Genomic DNA, 23,930 nt, shown 5'->3' with positions numbered 1-23,930 from the left:
CCGCCGACAACAACAACAAGAGAAAGATAACATGGCGAAACAACCAGGAAATGGAGCACCAAATGAAAATAATGTCATGGTGAATCCCATCCTATTGGCGAACAACTGCAATAGGCCCATTAGGGACTATGCATTGCTTAACCTCTACGATTTCTCCCAGGAATCATGAGGCCCGCTCTTGACGGATCGAGGTTCGAAATGAAACCGATGATGCTGCAGATGATCCAAACTGCTAGACAGTTTGGTGGTAGGCGGGGCGAGGATCTGCATGCCCACCTCCGGAGTTTAATCGAGATCTGCAATACTTTTGTGTTCCCTAACATCTCCACTGAGGAGGTTCGACTAACTTTGTTTCCATTTTCGTTGTGTGATCAGGCACGAAAATGGGCTTATTCTCTCGAGCCAGGGGAGATTACCTCATGGAAGCAAGTCGTGGAAAAGAAGAAATACTTCCCTCCAACAGAGAACGCAAGAAGAATGAAGTTAATTACGAATTTTAAATAGGATGTTGACGAATCGCTCAGCGACGCTTGGGCGAGGTTTAAGAGGCTGGTAAGAGATTGCCCACATAACGGCTTACTAGACTGCTTACAGATGGAGATTTTCTACGAAGGATTGACCCCTACATCGCAGACGGCTGCCAATGTGGTAGCAACTGGTGGTCTACTTGATAAAACTTACGATGAGGCGAAAAATATACTTGATCGAATATCAAAAAATCATGAGGACTGGAGAGAAAGCAATCAAAGATTAAGAATTAAAGACAGTGATGTGAACAACGAGGCCATCGCATCCCTTCAGAACCAAATGACTGCGATGATGAGTTTGATACAAGGCATCACAATTAATAGCACGGGAGCGCAAAAAGGGAAGGTCAACGCAATTGCCCAAAGTGACCACAAGTGTGTTATGATTGTGTGAGAAGCACATCCGATGGCAGAATGCCCAGGAAATCCGTATCAGTATGCTTCTTAAAGAAAAAACCCTTATTTCCGATACGTTTAACCCTGGGTGGAGAAACCACCCCAATTTCGCATGGAAAAATCAACAACAAAAGCTTTCAACCAGTGGCGTAAAAAGAAGGGCCACCTAGATTTTTCCCTGCGAACCAACGGTCCAACGCTTAATCAAGCCAGCAATTCGCAGGCACCACAATTTTCATCCTTAGAGAGCCTACTGAAGCAGTATATGAGAAGAATGAATCAGTGCTTCATAATCAAGCAACGTCCATCCGAAACCGTGAAGTTCAGTTAGGGTAGATCGTGGGCAAACTAAAAAAATAGATCTCAAGAAGCGTTGTCGAGAGCTCAAACTGAGCTCCTCGCAACTCTAAGGATACGGGAAAGGAACAATGCTTAAGCAAATCTCTTTGCTAAGCGAGAAAAATGACAACGAAAGTAGGGAGGAACCCATCACGACCAACTTGAATGCGCGGTGATAACCAAGGACCCATTAACATTTTGATTCAGAAGAGTCCGAGAAGATGAACCCAAAAGTTGCGTCCACCTTCAAACCTCTAGAACGCGAGATAGAAGAAGTCCAGGCACCACCATTCCTGCAGAGATTGAAAAAGAAACAGAATGATGAAGATAAAATCGCTACAGAGGCAGTAACGCAAAATACAACGATCCCACCAAAAATGTGCGACCCAGGAATCTTCATGATACCATGCTCAATTGGAGGGGTCTACAGTGGTCAAGTACTATGTGATCTTGAGACGAGTATAAATGTAATGCCTCTATCAATCTTCAAACGATTGAATATGGGCAAACTCACGCATAGAAACTATCAATCTTCACGATACCATGCTCAATTGGAAGAGTTGTAAACCTGCCTATTCATTATATGGGTTTAATAGAAACCTTAGCTATCATATTTGATGGCGACATTGAGAATCTATTGTCCTATAAACAAGCAATGGATGATGTAGATAAAGATGATTGGATCTCGAATGAAGTCTATGTACTTCAATTCAGTCTAAGATCTTGTAGATCAACCTGATGGGGTAAAACCTATAGGTTGCAAATGGATCTACAAGAGAAAAATGGTACAAATGGTAATGTGCAAACCTTTAAGGCTAGACTGGTGACAAAGAGTTATACCCAGATTGAGGGAGTTGACTATGAGGAGACTTTCTCATCTGTTGCCATGTTAAAGTCTATCAAGACACACTTATCTGTTGTCGTATATTATGACTATGAGATTTGGCAAATGGACGTCAAAATTGCCTTTCTGAATGAAAATCTTGAGGAGACCATTTATATGCAACAATCAGAGGAATTCACAACCCAAGGTCAAGAGCAAAAGGTTTGCAAGCTTAATTGGTCCATTTATGGACTGAAACAAGCTTCTCGTTCTTGGAATATAAGGTTTGATACTGCGATCAAATCTTATGAATTTGATCGAAACGTTGATGAGCCTTGTGTTTATAAGAAAATAACCAATAGTTCAGTAGCTTTTTTAGTGTTATATTTAGACAATATCCTACTCATTGGGAATGATGTAGGACTACTGACTGATATAAAATAGTGACTACCTAATTCCAAATGAAAATTTTGGGAGAGGCACAATGTATTATGGGCATTCAGAGCTTTAGGGTTTGTAAGAACAAATCGTTGGCCTTGTCTCAGGCATCGTATATTGACAAGATGCTTGTTAAGTATTCGATGCAAAACTCCAAGAGTGGTTTGCTATCTTTCAGGCATGAAGTTCTATTGTATAAGGAATAATGTCCTAAGATAACTCGAGAAGTTGAGGCGTTGAGACGTATCCCTTATGCATCAGCTGTTGGCAGCCTAATGTATGCAATGCTATGGACTAGATCTAACATTTGCTATGTAGTAGGGATAATCAATAGATATCAGTCTAATCCAGGATTAGATCATTGGGCAGCTATTAAAACTATCCTCAAGTATTTTAGGATAACAAGGGACTACATGTTTGTGTATGGGTTTGAGGATTTGATCCTTATAGGATACACTAAATCTGATTTTTAGATTGATAGAGATTCTAGAAAATCAATTCAGGATTAGTGCTCTCTCTTAATGGATGAGTTGTAATTTAAAGTTGTACCAAGCAAGGGTGCATTATTGACTCCACTATGGAGGCAGAATATGTAGCAGCTTGTAAAGCTGCCAAGAAGACTGTGTGGATTAGTAAAATATTGACTGATCTAGAAGTTGTTCTAGACGTGTCAAAGCCCATCATACTTTATTGTGATAACATTGGTGTTGTAGCTAATTCCAGGGAGCCAAAAGCCACAAACGTGAAAGTATATTAAGCACAAGTATCATGTGAGTCGGGAGATTGTGCATTGAGGGGACGTGATTGTCATGAAGATCGTTTCGGAGTACAACATTGCTGATCTGTTTACAAAAGCCCTCAGAGCTAAAGTGTTTAAGGGTCACCTGGAGTCTAGGTCTACGAGAGAGGCTGCATCTAGTCTAGAACAAGTGGAAGATTTTACTAGACGTGTATTATATGCCCTAGTTTCTTGTTTTTTGTATACTGTTGTACTTATTTGTGCTTTTGGTATGTACACCCCACTAGCTTTAGAACAAGTGGGAGATTGTTCGAGTTGATGTCCTAAATTTCGTGATCTTGTAGTTTGTAATTGTATTATACAACCATTTTATTTATCTAATAAAATAAGAGGTATTTTATTTGACATTTAGTTGCATTAACCCATAAAAACTAATAAACTAAGATCCAAGGTTATCTTTTGTAACTTAAACATGTATATGGAGACATATAGGTAGATCATGTTTAAGTGATAATCTAAACGACTTGTAGTAGATGAATAAGACCGAATACCTTATCCTTGTGACACTACGAAATATGTCACGCATTGTAGTTATTACAGTTGTTGTAAAGTGCTACAAATGATATGATCCTAATTATTTTTATATGAAGACACGTGAGCGGAGGTATTCTATACAAAGAGTTTGTATAAGACCGGACCATGAAATGAATAGTCTTTCTATATAACACCATTACTAGAAGAGACATACATTTCACCAAGATGACTATAGGTGACTTGACTTGAATCTTGAGTGAGTTGTGAATTCCTGCCTACGAAGACGGTCTTCTTATCTATATAGGTGAGAATGACCAATTTCGCCGACTTAATATGCCTACCATTTTGGGGATTCTTCTGATTGGGGAGCTGAAAATGCAACTACACAAGAAGAAATTCATTCATTCCTTACTGTTAGGGCAAATAGATAAATTGCTCCCTTAAGGACTGATTCCGGAGCTTGAACTGTTGGGGTTGATGCCCGAAAGTCTTGGGTTCTATAGTTTGTAAATAGTTTGTACGAACGCTTGTATTATATAATATATGATATTTACTTCACATCTTGTTTTTGCTTAGTTGTATGTTTTATTTGCTTTACCATAAACCAATAAACATAAAATCCCTGGTTATCTGTATGTAACTTAAGCATGTATGTGGTGACATACAAGTTAATTATGTCTTAAGTGATAACCAAAATGACCTGTAGCATATGGATATAAGAAGGAAACCTTATCCTGGTAATACTACGGATGCGGTCCACTTTGTGGAATGGTTACAAGTGTTGGACTTATCATAGATGGTCTGATCCTGATCATTCGTATAGGGGACATGCGAGTGGGGGCGTCCTATACAAAGAGTTTGTATAAGACCTGACCACGAAGTATTAACGCTGTCTCTTATACACATCTAGATGTGTATAAGAGACAGATATAAAGAGTTTGTATAAGACCTGACCACGAAGTATTAACGTCTCGTTATATAACACCGTTGATGACAGAGACTTCACTTCACTAGGATGACCATAGGTAACATGATCTTAATCCTAAGTGAGTTGAGAACTCCTGCCATTGAGAGCGGTCCTTTGATTTGTATGGGTGCAAGTGGTCAGGTCGTCGATTCAAACCTACCATTATGAGGATTTTTCTGATTTGGGAGCTGGGAACTCAACTACACAAGATGGAATTCACTCTTTACCCGAAGTAGGGGCAAGCAGATAGATAGCTCCCTTAAGGGCTGATTCCAGGGCTTGAACGATGTGGCACCACACACCTTCTCTTGGCCTAAGATGTGTTCACACATAGTTGGACTATGTTGTATTGTTCATTAAAGAAATCAGTGGTACTTAAGAAGTTAGATGTAACTATAGGGGCAAAACGGTAAATTGGCCCAACTGTACTTATACGGATCTGTGAAGGGTCATCGTACTCATAATTGGTTATATCCGATGGACACAAAAATATATATGTGGTAAGAAGAGTTCAGTTGTTGGTCTTTAGTGGAATGTCTGGCAGTTAACGGATGGTGGATCTCGTGGCTAAAGAGTTTAGTGAGCTATTCATGTACCGTTGGAGCTTCGAGCCACAGGTCCATAAGGACCCCTAGGTAGCTTGGATAAAGTCGAAAATCCATATTCGCTTATTGTAACTGAAGAATAAAATGAAAATTTGTTTCATTTTGCAAAGGCTTCGAAAAAATCACAATCGGTGTGAAAGCGTCTTGATCACTTAGCCGAGAGCCTATACGATAGAGCTTCATCGATTATACGATCACACACTCGCGTTTAAACGATCACACGCCTTTCGCTAAATGATCACTTAGCTTTCCTAAACGATCGCCTAGCGTGCCGCGTTTTCTAAATGATCGTTTACCTATTATTAGACAATCGCTTAGTAAAAACTACATGATCGTGTAACTTTATCTAAATGATAAACATCCCCGCTATACGATAGCTTTCTCTCCCACTTGCTTATCGCCTATACGATCAGCCCGTTCCTCCGACCTCTACCAAATTCACCAAATACCACATTTTGGATTCTCACTCCGAGAATACCAAGGGCTCTAAGTGATGGTGTCGTCCCCGCTCTTGCTTGCTCGTGCTTGTTCGTGTTGCTGTCATTCATGTAGACGATCGTTGCTATCGTGGCCGACTATTTTGCTGGTGATAGAGAACGTAGAGGTTTGCTTCCACTGCATTGAGTTCGAGATTGAAGAAAGTCTTCATTTACGTGAACTCAATCCCTTGTATTTTATTTATCAAAGCATGTCGTTAATTAGTGTAATTTGTATAACTGCTTGTTAGAATGTGTATGTTGTTTTTTTGGTCATAATGAAATCGGAAAAGATCCGAACGTGCTCATAGATGCTCTTCGTTAAGAGTTCCTTCATGAACAATGTGGCACCACACTCTCTCTTGGGCTTGAGAAGGGTTCAGTTATTTGGACTATAACTATTTCTTCATTAGAGGGGATCAATGGTACTTAAGGAGTTAGATGTAACTATAGAGGCAAAACGATAATCTTGGCCGTTGTACTTATGAGCAATTTGTAAGGGTCAAACGCACCGTTGATTGGTTATATCCAATGGACATAAAAATATATCTATAGTGCGGAATAGTACAACTATCAGTCTTTTATTGGAGTGACCGACAGTTAATGAAAGTTGATTAATTTAATTAAAGAAGTTTAATTAATTAATCTAATATCATTGGAGTTTCAATCTATAGGTCCATAAGGTCCCCTCATGGCTTCAATTGAAATTAATGAGAATTCAATTAATTTGAATTGTTCAAATTAACGAAGAGAAATTAATTATGTAATATATAATTAATATAATGTATGTGTTACATTATAATATAAATTTTGTTTGAGATAAATAAATATTTGAATATATTTCTAAATATTAATCATATGAATGAGATTCATATAAATATTATAGGTTAAAATTAATATGAATATGATTCGTATTAAATACTATAAGGTTAAATGAGAGAGAACAATAAACTATAGGTTATATTATATGTGATATAATATAAACTATAGGTTATGTGTTATATTAGATATAACATATGGTTTAATATATATATATATATATATATATATATATATATATATATATTATTAATAAAGTTAATTTTGAATTTTGAAAGTTTGAAATTGCTTTTTGATTTTTCTCTTTTTTTTTGAAATTCAAATAATTGGGGAGGGAGTTATTGTAACTTCCCTCAACCCACTTTCTTTAATAACCAACATGAAATTAGTTTCATGTATAGAAAGCGATTTTCTTCTCCCTTTTTTCCCTGCGTTCTTGAAGGTTTATGAAAAGAAAGAAAAAGAAGAAGTCTCTTTGTGATTTTTTGCTCTAAAAAATCAAACCTCTCCCTCATCAAAAAGCAATCTATTGAAGCCATAAGCTTTTAGCGATTCTCTACCTTAAGACTAACAGGGAAGAGCTCTTGGTGGTGTCCAATCTTCGGAGTTTGCTTGATGTGTTCATGAGTTCAAGGGAAGAAGAAGGTTGTTCGTGACCTTTGCAAAGGTTGGAGAGGATTCACGAAGAATTGGTCTTCAAGGGTACGTTGTTTTTATTCTCTTCTTCCTCTCCAACTATGACAACATGCTTAAAGTATTTTGTGTATATCATAGTTTTCCATCCTCTGTATTTTATGTCTTATAAAATTAAAATTGGAGCTCCGATCTTTCCGCTGCGAGAATACTCTTTTAAATAAACATGGAGTCACATCCCAACTCCCATCAACTGTTACATCTCAACAAAATGGTGTATTAGAAAGGAGAAATAAAACATTGTTAGATATGGTTCAGTTTAAGATGAGTTATGCTCATTTACCTGATTCGTTTGAGGTTATGCAATAATGACTGTAGTTTATTTTTTGAGTCGTGTTCCGCCCAAAAGTGTTTCTGAAACATCTTTGGAATGAAATGGTCGTAAAAGTGTTGTATCTCTTTCCTTTTCCTCTATGTGAATTAAGAAAGCATACTTAGTTTATTGTTTGTCATTTGTTTTGTTATTTCTTGTATTTTAAGTAGTTCCAAAAATGAATTCACCAAACAAGCGATCATTCTCTTTTGTTGCAGGAATTCAATTCCTTAACTTAATGCATTATTCCTTAAAAAAATTGATTTTAACTATTTCAAAATTACTTAACACCAAAGTGAGTTTAACTGACTCCTTATTAATACTAAGTAAAAACAATATAAGAGAATGAGCTAGATGATTGAGACTAAATTGAAAATTTAAAAACCATAGGCCAAATAAGTAATTTAAATTCTTAACACCAAAAGTGAGTTTAGCTGACTCCGAAAAACACACATAAATTTAAAAATGAAATTGAAATCTAATAGAGAATTAAAAAAAAAGAAAAAAAAAAACAAAGGCCCATTAAGTGGAAGGCCCAACCAACCAAGTGGGTGAGGGATTCCCCAATTTGACCAAAGAACCAATTCTCGAATGCCACTACGCACAACGATCTCTTTCAATGGGCGCAATATATCAAACATTTGGAACAAGTAAAAGACGACCCATCATCCTATAAACAACTGGCTTTTTTTAAAAGAATAATGAAAAAAAAAACACATATATTTATATTATTTAATATCATAATTCAAATTACCAAAACCAGAAAAAAAGAAAAGAAAGAAAAAGCATCCAAAGTTCGTCCGCCCTCACGCGCCACTCCACCGCGTGAATACGGTACTCGCATTTCAACCAATCAGCGCTAAAAGAGGCAAGCCCCACGGGTCCCACGTGATCCAACTTATTCATTCAGTTGCACTTTATCGACGCGCATCGTTGGCGCGTGACACACGCGCTGGTGCCTCCTTTGCCCTAATCTCCTGCGAGCGAGATCTTACTCTCTTATCCTGAAGAACCACAATAACCTCTGATAAAAATGCATATATCAACAATGCCCTTCCTCCACCACACCACCACCTCCATCGCCTCCTTCGATTCCGATCTTCTTCAATCGGTGGGATCGCCGTCGTCAGTTTCCGGTTTCGTTTATTCGTTTTTCTCCGTTGGCTTCTGGGACGCCGTAAGTTCCGATCTCCTTCACCTTTCTCTGTATCATCTGTTTTAATTTTTCCAGAATTTCTTTATTTTTTGTGTGTTCTTCATTTCCGCCGTTGGGGTTCTTTTTTTCTCTGATTTTATTTATTTATTTTTTGTGGTGTTGTATGTATTGCAGTCTTGAAGGTTCGATATGGAGCCGATGGACATAGTTGGAAAGTCTAAAGAGGACGCCTCGCTTCCTAAGGGTACTTGTAATTTCTGCGGTGGCTTTTGGTGTTCTTGTGTGATCTTTTTTGGGGGTTTTTTCCCCCATGGTGTAGTGAATTTGATGTGATGATTCATGGACTAATTTGGTGTTTCTTTTACTTTAGAACAATAATTTTAATTTTGGGTTCTTTTGTAATTTTTGAAGAGGAAGTATCGAATTATGCGTTGAAATTCATGTCTGGAAACTCTATATTTTGTAGCTTGAACGATTAATGGTACCGTTAATTATCGTTTCCACTGGAGAAGATGAACCTTGGTGCTTATTTTTTGTTTCTTGGATTTTGTTTGCTCGGTATGGCTGCATGGCGCGGCAATTTTTGGTGGGAACTTGAAAGTAGATAATTGTCAAGGGGAGTTCATGGAAGGGAACTCGTTGGTTGTTTTTCTTTTCAGACTTTTTCTTTGAGGATAAGCGAGTGACTAATATGCTGTATTCCATAACTAATTCTGGATGCCTGAGTTTCAGTTCACCAGTCCTTACTGTAATGTATTCACGTTCTATAGACATAGATAGATTTATTCTTTGGTATCATTCATGTTTTTGTTTTCATCCCGCTACACGAATTTCCAGTCACCCAGTTCCAAAAGTCATTTTTAAGTATTCTATGAAGATGGCAGAGTTCCAACAATAGTCGGTTTTTCTTTTGTACTGCAATTTCATCTTACTTTGAGGCTCTTCCCCTTTCTTCTTTGTCTTCTGCTGCCTTTGAGCCGGTTTTGTTTTGTTGTTCTTGATCAGCTTTTAAGCAGATGATGCCTTTCATAAGAAATAGTAGCTTTTGTGGACATTTATGTTCCTAAATGTTAGAGTTCCGCTTCTCCCGTTCCTTTTTCTTTCAGTTTCATAAGCTTACATGAATTGTTCAAACTTTGATATGATGGAATTTGGTGGCAATAATATGGCTCCCTTCCTTTTACAAACCAAGTAATTGAAGACCATTTAATTGCTTGAGCAACTGCTGAAGTTTGTTTTGTTTTGTTATGTTCTTTTCGATGTATGGGCTTCAAATCTCCAATCTTTGTTAGAGGTTGTTGAATTATGCTTAGGGTGGCAAGTGTTTTTGTTTTTTAAACCATAATTTCATAGTTCCCTTGTAGTTTGTTTTAGTTATTAAATTTCTTTCTTGTTTAATTTTTCTTTTTCAGCGACTATGACCAAAATTATCAAAGAGATGTTGCCCCCTGATGTACGGGTTGCAAGAGACGCCCAAGATCTTCTAATTGAGTGTTGTGTAGGTGAGAATATCTTGCTTTGTCATTTTCTTTGTATACTTTAACATTTTACATTTTAGTTCTGGTGTTGGTTTCTTGTACTACTGTTAGTGGCCGTTTGTGGTTCTATTTTTCCAACAAGGGCCAGTAGTTGTCTTCAGACACTGCTTTTTGTTGTACTATTTATTGTTTAGTTGATTTTTTGGACTTTTTTTTTTACTATTGTCTCGCCCCCAAACACACACACACGCACACAAGAATGTTATTCAGTTGAATAAGAATTTAAGGTGGTTGCAGGTTTTTATGACTGACCAATTATCACTTCTTACTCAAGAATTGCACTCACTTTATTTTGGTGTTCTTGCAGAGTTTATAAATCTTGTATCATCCGAGTCTAATGAAGTTTGTAGCAAAGAAGAAAAAAGAACAATTGCACCTGAGCACGTGCTGAAGGCTCTTGAGGTCTATGGACTATCCAAGTTTCCTTTACATTCTTGATAATAATATAGACTTTTATGTGTTACTTGTTATTATGCTTTAGGATAATACATGCTAGCATTGTCTTGTTTACCATCCAGCCCCATGGATTCAAAATTTCCTTTCCGTAGAAGTTTATTTCAGTATTGCTTGATACAGCTGTACAGCAAAGTACCAAAGCATTAAGTAAATGAATGTTATTCAGTGGAATTAGAATTTCAATGCCTCAATTATAACTTAGCAATATGTTTCTTGTCTGCTTGCTTGATGCGCTGCTCATACCATTCTGATCATGGAATCATTTTAATCCTCTCCTTTACTTTTTATTTTATGAGAAACCGGGCTTCTATTAAGAGAAATAAAAAGAAAGTTCTTTTTTAATTTAAGCACTGCTCATAATCGTTCTATCTAAATCTATAAATACTTTCAGCACAGAATTTATTTCAAGTCTACTTTGTCTTCTTTTATAGTTGACCTCAGCTTGAGTCGAGGATTAACCAGCTCTGACATAAAATCTTAGTTTCCTCCTATTTCACAGTGGAGGAGAGATAAATCTCAATATATGTTAACAACAATGTCACGTGGAGTTTGATAACCTCCGTTCTTGTATTTGAAGAAGAGTGATTTGTAGCTTTGCAGCTTTTGCTTGGTTACTTTACATTATGTCTGCTTTTGGGCTTACACGTATGTTTATATATATGATCAGGTGCTTGGTTTTAGTGAATACATTGAGGAAGTTTATGCTGCATATGAACAACACAGGCTCGAAACTATGGTAATACTTCAGTATATCTACTATTGTACCTGTTCAATGAATTAATTGAAGTGATTGATCGTCTAGAAGTTTGCTGTGGTCTAGATAATCAGTATCTATTTTAATTTTGTTCCTTAAAGAGGATTGTTTTCCATCATTCTCAAATTAGGTCATAAATTTTAGTTCTGACTACTCAAACATGAGTGTCTTAAGACATCTAGAAGCACTAACATTTTTCTTTTCTCTCTGTCGAGAAACTTCTGCAGCAAGACTCATTGAAAGGTGGGAAGTGGAGTAATGGCGCGGAGATGACCGAAGAAGAAGCTTTGGCTGAGCAGCAAAGAATGTTTGCCGAGGCACGTGCAAGAATGAATGGCAGTAACACTGCACCCAAGCAACCGGAGCCTGAGCAAAGTTTAGAGAGCTAATTTTAGGATCTTTATTTTCTTCAACCATAGGCAAGATTCCTTGACCCCTTCCATTTGTGCCTCAAATATGCCTTGTGCATATGTACAAAAAAGAAATGATTAACCTAGCTACTGGGCTCTGTGAAGATGCATTGTAATATATATCCATATTTGCGGATCCTTGTTTAGTTAATACAAGTAGTGACTGTGTTTAAATCTCTCTCCCTCTCTCCCTCTCGCTCTCTCTCCGTTATACTATCTCAATGGTAGACATATTTCTCACCTTTCAGAAGTGGGCTTTTCCTTGGCATTTTGGTTTTTTACTAATGCTGCATGACTTTCTTTAACCTTCAATACTTAATGAAACAATGTCTTTGGAGGAATCACAAGATGGATCTCGAGAGAGTGACTCCAGATATTTTTGTTGTATATGAAATATTGTAGATTTTTATGCCCAGCAACGTAGGTTTATGAGTTTGCTCAGTGCCCCAACAAGCTTTGTGCGTCATTCTCTTACATTGATTTGGATTTGATTTTCGTTAGATTGTCTATTCGTGAACAGCTACGGCTTATACTTAGAGTGGCTTTTGATGCCATCGTTTCACCGTCTATGATTGAAGTCAACCAAATGCCAATCTCACAAGTAAGCAACACAGACATTGCCTCTCTCTCTATCTCTCTTTTTAATTTGAAGTCTCTCTCTCTCTCTCTCTCTCTTTCTCTCTCTTTTTAATTTGAAGTCTCTCTCTCTCTCTCTCTTTCTTTTTAATTTGAGGTCTCTCTCTCACTTATGTCTCCCCGTATCAGTTGGTGGGGTCACTCTGTTTCTTTTGTCAGGATTCTCTTGCAGCACATCAATGAACCTTGAAACTAAGGATTAAATGATGAGAGCCCCACATAGCAAATAAAAGGGGAGAAACCACATTCTCTCTATTATACACTCCTTTCATTCTCTCTCCTACCAACCAACCTTCTACAGAATCTACCTTACTTCCTTCCCCTTGGTTTCTCAGCTGCAGACAGTAATGGCTCTGGAATCCTCCTCCAGAAGGCACTTCCATTGGACAAGGAAGGTTAGTAATGAAGATGAAGACGATTCCACCTTCAACTCCTCAGAATCTGCTGTAGAACAAAAGGAGGAGAACGCCAAGCCCATTTCACAGGAGCCAGAGGAACAGCAGCAGGTGCGAGCACAATTGACCAGGAGGAAACTGCAACAGCTCGCTGTCTCTCGGTTCCGTTCGGTTCTCACTGCCCTTGGCCGCAACCGTAACACACGGCACAGTCTCCGTTCTCGAGTGGTTGGAACACTATTTGGTTCCCGCCAGGGGCATGTTCATTTTGCATTTCAGAGAGATCCCAATTCACATCCAGCTTTCTTGATTGAGCTCGCTACTCCAATCAGTGGTCTGGTGAAGGAAATGGCATCTGGATTGGTTCGAATTGCACTGGAATGTGATAAAGAGAAAGATGAGAACAAGAAACCAGGAAGGAGACTGCTTGAAGAGCCTGTTTGGAGGACATTTTGCAATGGGAAGAAATGTGGCTTTGCGTCAAGGAGAGAATGTGGACCCAAGGAGTTGAAGATCTTGAAGGCTGTGGAACCAATTTCCATGGGTGCGGGCGTTTTACCGGTGAACAAAGGCACCGAGGGCAGTGGCGGTTGCAGCGGGGAAGGAGAAGGTGGATCAGATGGTGAGATTATGTACATGAGGGCAAAGTTTGAGAGAATTGTAGGCTCAAGGGATTCTGAAGCTTTCTACATGATGAACCCAGACAGTAATGGAGCTCCTGAGCTCAGTATCTATTTACTAAGAGTATAATTTGATGATCAACCATGGAAGGATTGATCTGAGTTACTATCAAGGTTCCTTCATTTCAGCAGCTGCATCTCAGCCAAAGGCCAGCTCCATGTGCTGTTTTTTCTTCTCTTTTTTGATGTGCTGTACTTTGTATTATTACCAGTTTAGGATTTCTTCCTTTTTGTTGGGTTTGGGGGGGATACATTACAAGATGATGGTGGGTTGGGGAGATGAAGATGTAAATGTAAAGTTTCTGTTTAATTCATGATTAATTACAATTACTTTAAAAAAATTTCTTTGATTTTCCCAAGAATAGTACTCATTTTCACTGGGTAAATCTTCATTTGATCTCTTCAAAAGGTAGGGAAAAAAAAATCTCCATCCTATAGGACCAACAGAGGCTGTGTTGTCTTGTCCAATCTTATGACATCATAAAATATGTAATGTTATTTGGGCATGTGATGTGATGATGTAGTCAAATTATTAAATGGTGTCACATTCAATTATGATTGTTTCTTTGTTCATATTTTAAAGATTGCTTCTTCACCTTTCAAACTTTTTACTTTTACCCATTTACTCTCATCTTATGTTTGAAACGTGTTAGAACTTACAAAATAAAGTTAACAAGATCCTTGTTTTTTCATACAACACCCTTTATTTGGAAAAAGGAAACACTCCATCTACATATATTCACAAAAATTTCAAAGTAGATACTATTGTTTTAAACAACAGAATGACCAAAAATGGAAAGAAAAATATCCAACCTGATTTTCTCCAAAAATATATGGTTGCAAATAATACATAAAATTTTCAGGTATCAGCCAAATTTGGATCATCTTCTTTGTTAATAGCTATAATCATCATATGATTACAAGGATCTCTTCTCTCTCTACCTTGAAAGAACCCAATTATCAGAGTTCTTTGTATTTTACTTTACTTTTTCTTCTCCTTCCAACAGTATTCTTCTTTTTCTGTTTAGGACTACCCATCATCTTACCATCACCAACTTTATATTTTTTGGTCTTAAAGTGAGGAGGATTCAATCATTACTTGGGCTCATAGTTGTCTCTAAAATGATCCCAAGAGAATTTTTTAGAAGATCCAAATCATGGAAGTCATAAAAAGCAATATATATATATTTAAAAAAGTTCAAAATCCTCTTCCTGACAGCACAGCTGAGGCTTTTTTTCTTTCAATTCTTGACTGCTTTTCTTCCTTTTTTTTCTTTCTTTCCCCACTTTGGAATTTGGTTCTTTTCAATGACTAAATTCTCCTCCACTGTCTTGAAAAATTTCTCCTTCTATACTGAACTATGTCAAAATGACTAGTTTACCCCCACGGGAAAATGGAAATGATTTGCTTTAAGATGGTCAGTTTGGTCATATGATTAAAGTGTGGAGCAAGCCCACCACTTTCCCTAGTTTCAAGGCTTTCTCACTCTGCCTTTTGTTACTTTAATCAATGGGGAGGAGAGGAGGGCAGTGGAGAGGGTTTGGCTCATAGATGGGTCAAAATCAAATTCTAAAGATCATCTCTCAAAAGAAAGGAGAACCCATTGTGAGTTTTGATGATTGCTTATCATTCTTCAAAACATTTCAAAATGTTAGTGGCTGTTCACATAATCAACAGCCACTAAAATCCATCAGTTAGTGCAAATTCTTCATTTTTTTTTAAAAAATAAATTTATAATTGGACAACTTGCTTTCTTCACTTCCCAAATACTCATTGCTCTCTCTAAAATACAGAAGTTTTGTTTTAAACAAGGTCAAAGAAGTTAAATCCCATATCAGTTATCTAGGAAACTAAACCAGTTTGACTCAATAGATTGCCATCAAGTCTGCCTGAGAGGTTGAGAACAAACAGCAATGAAAAATGAGAAAATGACATATGGTTCTTTCACCTTTGTCTTTTGCCTGTCTTGGAAAGAGGAGAAATTTAAGAGACGTGTCATCTTTGTAGATAAATACCAACATGACAGAAAGTTAATTAATTGAGCTTTGTTAGAGAGTTGTTTGATACCTTTTGTTAACATTTCTTAGTCCTTCAGTTATATTTGACCCTTTTTTTAATTTTGAAACATTCTTCTCCTCTTCTGGTGCTAGTCAGGTCGCTAAAGCAACTCCAATGATGCAGTTGGTGGGTCAGGGTAGAGCTTAATGAACAGCACAGTTGTCTGCAAATACATCGAATTCATCTTATAAGACAAAATGTTATAGATAGAGACTTCATTAAAGGAATGCTTGGTTTAAGAAGGTGAAGATAATGCCACTCTAGGCATATGATCTATTTGGAATGACTTTTCAAATGCTGAAAAAGTATTTTTTTTTTTTAATTTAAAGCACTTGGAAAGTTATTCCAAATTGACTATGAGTCGTATCACAGTAAGAGAGATTTTGATATGTTGTGTTGGTGCTACAAAGCGAAGAATTATTTGGAATGATTTTTCAAATGTTTAAAATTTTTAGTAATTTAAAGTAATTGAAAAGTTATTCTAAACTGACTCTGAGACGTATTACAATAAGAAAGATTTGATACGTTGAGTTGGTGCAACAAAGCAATTTGCTTTTGAATTCTAGTTAAGGGAAAGATCAAGTTGTGTTGGGGTGAGTAGGTGCTAACTGACACAATATAATCGTCAACTTTTGGCATACAATAAACATAACAAACTCATTAACTTTTGGCAACTTTGGAGGAATTTCAAGTTTCTCTGCTATACATTTTGATGTTATATATATACCTTTTCTACTTTGTGGTCAGGTCATATTTAAATTCTCACATATTTTCCAATTCTATACATACAAACAAACAAACCATGTAGCCATAAACATGAGGGCCATCGTTACTCTCTGCTAAACAAAATACTGATCATGGTTAATCTAAGAGAGAAAGTAAAGTTGAAACTTATCATTCTTGGGTGAATAATAAATACCCAGATGATACCTTAGACATAGCCAACAGTTGGAAGATAACTCATGGAATGTGTTCCAGTTAGTTAGTACAGGGATTTTGACTTCAAAGAATAAAATAATATGCAACACGATCTCAATTGCAGGGTTTCACATATAAGAACAGAAAAGCTAAGGAAATCTACCATCTAATCACTTGTGTACATGAAAAATCCATCAGTTGAAGCAGAAGTATTATCTACCATTAAGACATCCTCCCCTCCTAAAGTAGATCTTAGGACTTAGTCAGCATTCTGTTTCTTTTTACTTTTTGTTCTTCTCTTAGTCTTACACTTCAAAAGTACAGCCTAGTCACCACTCTATTTCTTTCTTGTCAATCTTTTAGTCTTACTCCAGAGCTATGGCTTCTGTCGAGCAAAACCCGGCTGCATTGTTGATAACAGAAAAATGAGATGAATTAGATGTTGGAATGCGATTGAAGTCCTACTTGGTTAGATAAGGGGATGATCATGAGTTTACGAAGGAAGACAACTATCTCCAATGGTATGAAGTCTTTTGGGTGAAACTAAAAGTAAAGCCATGAGGACTTATGTACAAAGTGGATAATATCATACCATTGTACAAATATCTGGAGGTCTGTTGTCCTTAACATTGATGTTCAACAAGTTGGGAAGCAATCACAAACAAGTAAAGAAAGAAAGAAATAGTTGGATTCGTTTAAAAGATAGCCTGAAGTTTTCTGCTAGACCTTTAAAGCATCAAAATTTATAAAGTCAAAAGAGAAACTCTACCTGACGAAGCATAGAGGGAGCAGCTGTAGGAGGAGGCTCTGCAAGTACATGACTTCTGGTCTTCCTTCCATTTAATGTGGCAACAGATGGGCTATTAGTTGTTGTTATGTCCCAAAAGCTCCGTTTCTTAGCTGTTGGAGCTGGTGATTTGAAACGGTGGCTTGGGCTCTTCAGTTCACCTATGCTTGGCTCCTTTGGTCTTAAGCTATTTCTTGTCTCTACCCTCTTTACCCCTTCTCCTCTCACCAATCCTGGTGTTTTTTCACTTTTCTTCAAGAGCTCATTGATAAGATCATCTTTGTGCTTCAACTGCACAACGTGCTCTTTCTTCATCTTCTCAAGCTCTGCTTCTAATTGTTTCACTGTGCGGCGAAGCTCTCTAACTCCTTCCTCTGCTCCCTTCTTTCTAGATTCTGGTGTGAAACAGTTCCCATTCAAGAAGGATGATCTTGGTTTTCGTTTCTCATTTGGGTGAACAGATGTTGGAGGGGTTAGGAGAGATGTGGCTGAAGATGGGGTTGGAGAAGCAACTGCAGCCAGGGATTGTGCCTGTAATGTAAGTAACTTCTGTTGCTGGCGAGCCAACTGCACACGCAATTCACGATTTTCTTTCTGCAATTCGAGCAGTAGTTTAGCCTGGTCTGATTCAGATTCAGGTGCCTTCATTATTTCCTCATTTGCTTCTGCAACCTGCATTTATATCCAAAATATAAACAGCGATCAAATCAAGTCATTGCTAATGGGAAGTTTGACTTTTGCCACGGTTGTGCATTCAGGAGAGTAATTTTAGGACATTCTAACGAACCGAAATGAGGTATTATGATCTGCATAATAGGTTTTGAGTCCAAAATTTTAGATTTCATCAGTTACATGAAAAAACATGGTGAAATTAGAAGTAAAAAAGAAGTTTGTTGGTCATACCTTAGTTCTGATCTCTTTAGCACGATCAGCCCAATGAAGTGTATTTTGGGTTTCACCAAATGATAGGTTGCTTGGGCTAATATTTGCAATCATCACAGTGTTACAAGCTCCTCCTAATGAGTCCTTCAGAAGTTGTGTAAGTTTTGAATTCCTATAAGGAACGTGCTTCTTTCCTTCCACAAGGGCATTGATGCAACTACTTAGAGCAAGTAGTGATCTGTTTATGTTTGCACCCTCAAGAGATCTTAATGTTCTCTGATCTGTGGCAAGTGCCCTCTCTGACCCAGCAAGATCAATCAGTGAGAGCTTACCTACTCGGTTTACGACGTTCATTCCACCATCTCTGGCTCGATATTCAACTGTAACCTGCATATTGCAACAGCATAGGAACATGAGGAAGCTTTTTGGGAAAATCCTAAAGAGATCATGCACGAATTACCTGCAGTATAGCATGGGAACGCGAAGAAGTTTCGTTAACACGGGTCGGTTCAGTCGTTCGGTTTTGATTTCCTCGCTGAAGCAAGGCCATCACCTAGACAAAACCCATAAGAAATGTGAGACGTCCCTTCTCCATTTCATCAAATATCAAACTTCCAAAACTCTAAGGACTTAGAAAGTTACTTCATCTGTGGAGTACGCTCTGTATTGTGTAAGACCAGCAGCAACAATGCCCTGGAGTATTTGGAACAAGTAACAACCATTTAGCTGAATGGCAATCAAGATGTTTCAATTAAAAAACATAATGAAAATTTCAACTTCAAATTTTTGATGTATTTGTCCGAATCTCTGAGTTCATTCAGATGGATAAGATTGATAATATAGAAAATGCCATAAAACTCATTTCATCTTTGCAGCTAAAGAAATACAAAGAAGCCAGTTTCTGCCTGCCATTTGGTCATATAAAAAGGAACACAACTAACAGCAAGGAACGACAGTTGTTGGAATGCTTTAAACCTAAGTTCTATTCATATTTATATTATTTACATTATTTATAATTAGACTCCAGGGTTCTGCTGGCGCCTTTAGATTTATAATTTGATATTTTTTCTCTAATAATAAATTGCTAACTCCCTTTCTTCGTGGATGTAAATCTTTGAGTCGATTCTCTACTTTTTACATTTTTTGTTTATCTTTATTTGTCAATTTCATATCAACAGTCAAAAGCCTTAAAATTTCAATGGATTTACTGCAAGTCATACAATGTACAACGCAGACCTGCTTGTCTTCTCTGAGGACTAATGGCCTTCCTGGGGACAGCAAATCTCTGACTGTTTCATTGTAGACCTCAATGTAAGAGAGGTGGACTGTATGGTTCCCATCGCAGCTCCTCTGCCTAATCTTGGTGAAGAGATCTTTGATAGCCAAAACCATAACTCCAGGGTTCTCAACCGTTCCTAGCATTGTGTAGGTCTTTCCAGCTCCAGTGGCACCATAGCAGAACACAGAACCATTCCTTCCCTGCAGAACTGCTTCTACAAGCTCTGCTGTCCTGCACATTCAAATTCCATTTGAAGGGATTATAGTAAGGTTTAAAATGCAACAGAAATCTGAATTGAATTAGATAATGTGGAAAGATATGTCTGTTAACCAAAGGAAGAGAATTTAATGGAACCGTGAAATAAACTACATTAGAAGTCTCAGAGCTTTGTTATAAGCATTTGTTTCCTTTCATGCTTCACAAACCATGATGACAGCCAAAATTGGAAAAGTTATATACATATGCTAGTTCCAATATATTTACTAGTCTCTTTACTGGGTAATGAGAAAACATGATGACAGCCAAAATTGAGATTTCAAACACTGATTTGCACCATTTCTGGAAGGTTAAAGAAGGGTGTGGAAAGCAAGAACAAAGACAATATCTGCATGAAGAATGTGGAATTTGAAAGAAGACTCCATCTTTATGTTTAAGGCAGAAGAAAAAGCAAAATCATATCCAATTCCAAAGCAAAGCACAGTCAGAAAGGCAGTAGATGCCCATTCTTTTCTGTTGAACTTACGTGGTGGAGTAGACTTCTTGCTGATTAGTGGTATCAGGAAATGAAGCGTCGAAGGTAAAATGGCGTCCACGAAGCCTCTTCAGTCTCAAATAATCATTCTCATTAGCAAACTCTGTCAAATAAAGATCTCTTCTATTCACTATTTTAACACAACTCCTTGATCCCGCTTCCTTTTCCTTCTTAGCCATCGGTCTCAGCCTCACAAACACCAAAATCCGACTTTCTCCCAAACTTTCCTTCTCTGAACAACTCCTCAATTCCTCCATTTCTTGCAATTTATTACACCCCACATTCTCCTTCATTTCCACCACAGGCATTGAGTTCCCTAACGACAATTTCCTCACCACATTTGTCGACAAACCCGTCTTTTTTGAGCACGAAAAGCCGACAATCCTATCAGTTCCAACCACCATATTTTCTTTCGCATCAGCCATCGGCGGTTGGGGAAGAACATATGTTCTTGTAACAGTGGAATTAGGCATTGCATTTTCTCTCATTACATTCTCCAGCTTCTGCTCGTTCTCCTCTTTCTTACAAGAACCATTTAGCTCAACGCTCGGATGCGTTGTGAATCTTAGATCTTTCCCTTTTGGTGATGGTCTCTTAAGAGCTGCTGAAGCAAGCTTCTGCTGCTCATACAAAAGGGTTAATGCCTTCATCTTCTCTTTCAATCCATGGTGAAGATTTCTAGGTGGAAGATTCAGTTGCTGTTTTTCTTCTTGACCTGGAATTTGATCAATCTGTTCCTCGTTCATGATCTGAGACCGAGTTGAAACAGGCATTCTTCTCTTGGATTTTTCTCACTGCCCTAACACCCAGAAAAATCTCACTGACCCATTTCGAAAAATCTTCAGATAATTCAAACGGGTTTGAAATTTTTTCCTGGAAAGTGAAAAAATTCTGCGGGAAAATGATGGTAGTGCCCAATAACAGAGTAGACTGAAACAGAGCTCACGGAAGTTGAAACTAGGGAAGAAGGGGGAAAAATGAAGATCAAGTAATGTTTAATGTAGAGAATCTGAGCCGTTGATTTGATGGTGATGGACGGTTGATAGTGAAGCGGGGAAAATCAGTTTTTGAAGTTGGGTAAATGTGGCACTCCACTTTTTTTTATCCTTCCACTCACCATCACACAGTGGGCTTTTGAAATTACGGTGGCTGAGTGGAGTGGAAGGAGCAATAAATGGAGTGGCGGTAGAGATTTTTGCCTTTGAAAAATTTGAAATCATAAGTTCGTAACGGTCAAAAATTTGCCTTCAGATCCAAACGGTTTGTTACATTTGGAAAGCTGTGGGGTCGGCTTGGAATGCTTCTTACCGTATTGGATTACTCCTCCGCGCTTTAATTATATGAAATTCGAAATAATTAAAGACAAACTTTTTTTTTTTTGAAAGAAAAGTGGGGTTCTAGTGTGAAGCTAAGGTGCATATATTACTATGCATCTCACTTTATTTACCGTTGATGGAAATGGTTGGTGTTAAAAATGAACGTTGGTGATTTAAGCTTCTAAAGATCATATATTATAAGAGGTTGAATTTTTAGTGGTGAGTGGATGAATGATGACAAACATTACCATTTTCTTTTTTAACTTAAAATTTATATATTCTTGTCAAAATAAACATAGTTCAAGACATAATACTTGTACCATCAAATTCAAAGTTAGAGGTTTGATTCCCCTACCCCATGTATTTAATTCAATACCTTTACAATATATATATATATATTCTTCTCTTAGTCAGTGCATGTTTTGAGGTTTTTTGCTCATACCTTGGTGGAGATTTGACTTTCTCATGATTTCTTTTGTAGTTCCCCTTCTTTTGGTGTGGGGTTTAATAGGTTTTTCTTTAGAAAATTTTGGTAGATAGAAAAAATGTCAAATTATTTATAGAAAGAACAAAAAAAAAAAAAAAAAATCGATAGGTATTGATAGACCTCTATTAGTGTCTATCGGTGATAGACTTTTATCAGTTTCTATCACTAATAGAGATGTCTAATCTCTTCGTGGGGACGGACCCTGTCCTGAACGGGGCGGGGATTCCCCGATTAGGTGAGGAATGGGGAGGAAGTGGGGAAATTTTTGTTCGTGAGCTAAACGGGGATAGGGACGGGGAATGTTCCCCGTTCTTGCCTCCGCCCCGCTCACACTCCGTTCTCCGTCCCGATGCCGGTTAGCCTCTATTTATTTATTTAGTATAATTATTTAATGTTATGTTATTATTAGTATGTAACGTTACACTTAAATTTCAAGTTTGATTGTTTATTGTCAAGATGACGAATATGTTTAAATTGAATATTTACATTTAGATTATATATGTGAATAATTTGATTTATATTTATTTCTTTCTACTAAAAAAGTTGATTAGTTTTTTTAGGCAAAAGTTTGAGTAATTTATCTTTAAATTCAAATTGTCATATAAAACTAACCATAATAAACAATTTAATGACAAAGTTAATTATTCAATTAAAATTTGTCCACATTAGTGATTTAAATTAATTGATTTTTTTTTAAAAAAATTAATGGAAAAAAATTCCCTACGGGGAACCTGATCCCCACAAATTCTCCGCGGGAAATCCCTGCCCCGATCCCCGTCGAAAATTTCACGGGAATGGAGAATGAAATGGGGACGAGGAATGACATTCTTGGCCCCGTGGACATCTCTAATAACTGATAGACTTCTATTAGTTTCTATCACTGATAGACACTAATAAAAAACTGACTTTTATCAGTCTCTATAAAAGAAGATTAAAATTTTACTATTTTATGTAAATAGTTTTTATTATTTTTTCTATTTTTGAAAATCTCTCTTTTTCTTTTTGTTGATTCTTAAGCAAAGTGTCTTTTGTTCGAGCAAGAAACTTGAAATCAAAAAGGGAAAAAAAAAACTATTTGTTTGTTTGTTAATTTACCTTTTAGCATTTCGTATGATTATGTTAGTATGAAACTTCATTTGAGGTTTTCTTCCACAAGTAAAAGCAATTCATGGAAAAATATTAACAATGAATCATTATTATTAGTTCATCTTTAAGGTAATGTTCTAAGTAGGGGTCTCATGACCACATTAATTAACTATTAAAATTTTAAATTATTTATAGTTCTGAATATAGTTTAATGAGATTTAGTCGTGCATCTTAACTCCTATATATATATATATATATAATAATTATCTTTATACATACATTCTTTTAGTGGTTTAGTCTTGACACTTTAAAAGGTACTGCAAAGGTTTAGACTGAATTTAGATCACAAGAGGTGTGTTAGATTTTTCTCGTTTATCGATATTTTATATAGATTTTTTTAAAATCAAATATTGATAAATATAAAGATTAAATTGTTGGCAATGGAAATTGCCTTAGTGGATGATAAAGAAGAAGCACTTTTTTTTTGGGGGTCCTTTGATATTTGTATTAAATTAGAAGCAAAACTTGATGATTTGTATGCCTCCAATAGGGAATATGATAACTAAATCACATTTGTTGGGATTGAGTGTTAAATAATTGTAGGCCTAAAACTAGTTATGATGAAGGTGCTTGTGCTCTATCTTTAAGCCCATGTCTAAGCTTTAAAGCAA

The 23,930-nt window shown here is 36.9% G+C and overlaps 3 protein-coding genes across 5 annotated transcripts; 2 read left to right on the top strand and 1 right to left on the bottom strand.

Moving 5' to 3' along the window:
• The first annotated feature begins 8,662 nt into the window (after nucleotides 1–8,662).
• LOC120071128 (protein Dr1 homolog) lies at nucleotides 8,663–12,157 on the top strand. Of its 2 annotated transcripts, none has more exons than XM_039023198.1 (6): nucleotides 8,663–8,846; nucleotides 9,000–9,069; nucleotides 10,238–10,327; nucleotides 10,671–10,765; nucleotides 11,487–11,555; nucleotides 11,789–12,157. In XM_039023198.1, the coding sequence occupies exons 2-6, from the start codon at nucleotides 9,015–9,017 to the stop codon at nucleotides 11,960–11,962; spliced, it is 483 nt and encodes a 160-aa protein (XP_038879126.1). In that variant the 5' UTR covers nucleotides 8,663–8,846; nucleotides 9,000–9,014; the 3' UTR covers nucleotides 11,963–12,157. The 2 variants fall into 2 exon arrangements, with proteins under 2 accessions (XP_038879126.1, XP_038879127.1); XM_039023199.1 differs by having other exon boundaries at nucleotides 8,666–8,846; nucleotides 11,801–12,157.
• Nucleotides 12,158–12,302: 145 nt separating this feature from the next.
• Nucleotides 12,303–14,044, top strand: LOC120071127 (protein MIZU-KUSSEI 1). The gene is made up of 2 exons (XM_039023197.1): nucleotides 12,303–12,584; nucleotides 12,749–14,044. The coding sequence occupies exon 2, from the start codon at nucleotides 12,967–12,969 to the stop codon at nucleotides 13,762–13,764; it is 798 nt and encodes a 265-aa protein (XP_038879125.1). The 5' UTR covers nucleotides 12,303–12,584; nucleotides 12,749–12,966; the 3' UTR covers nucleotides 13,765–14,044.
• Nucleotides 14,045–15,645: 1,601 nt separating this feature from the next.
• On the bottom strand, nucleotides 15,646–21,344 carry LOC120071125 (kinesin-like protein KIN-8A). 2 transcript variants are annotated; one of them, XM_039023195.1, is made up of 7 exons: nucleotides 20,362–21,344; nucleotides 19,577–19,850; nucleotides 18,983–19,033; nucleotides 18,801–18,893; nucleotides 18,362–18,727; nucleotides 17,441–18,130; nucleotides 15,646–15,916 (listed from the first exon to the last, which is right to left on the bottom strand). In XM_039023195.1, exons 1-7 carry the CDS (start codon nucleotides 21,141–21,143, stop codon nucleotides 15,854–15,856), a joined length of 2,319 nt encoding a protein of 772 aa, XP_038879123.1. In that variant the 5' UTR covers nucleotides 21,144–21,344; the 3' UTR covers nucleotides 15,646–15,853. The 2 variants fall into 2 exon arrangements, with proteins under 2 accessions (XP_038879123.1, XP_038879124.1); XM_039023196.1 differs by lacking the exon at nucleotides 15,646–15,916 and adding an exon at nucleotides 16,652–17,074.
• Between the last annotated feature and the right edge of the window lie 2,586 nt (nucleotides 21,345–23,930).

The sequence above is a fragment of the Benincasa hispida genome, chromosome 2 (genome assembly GCF_009727055.1).
Source record: "Benincasa hispida cultivar B227 chromosome 2, ASM972705v1, whole genome shotgun sequence".
Taxonomy (NCBI): Eukaryota; Viridiplantae; Streptophyta; class Magnoliopsida; order Cucurbitales; family Cucurbitaceae; genus Benincasa; species Benincasa hispida.
This window is presented reverse-complemented; position numbering and strand designations above follow the sequence as displayed.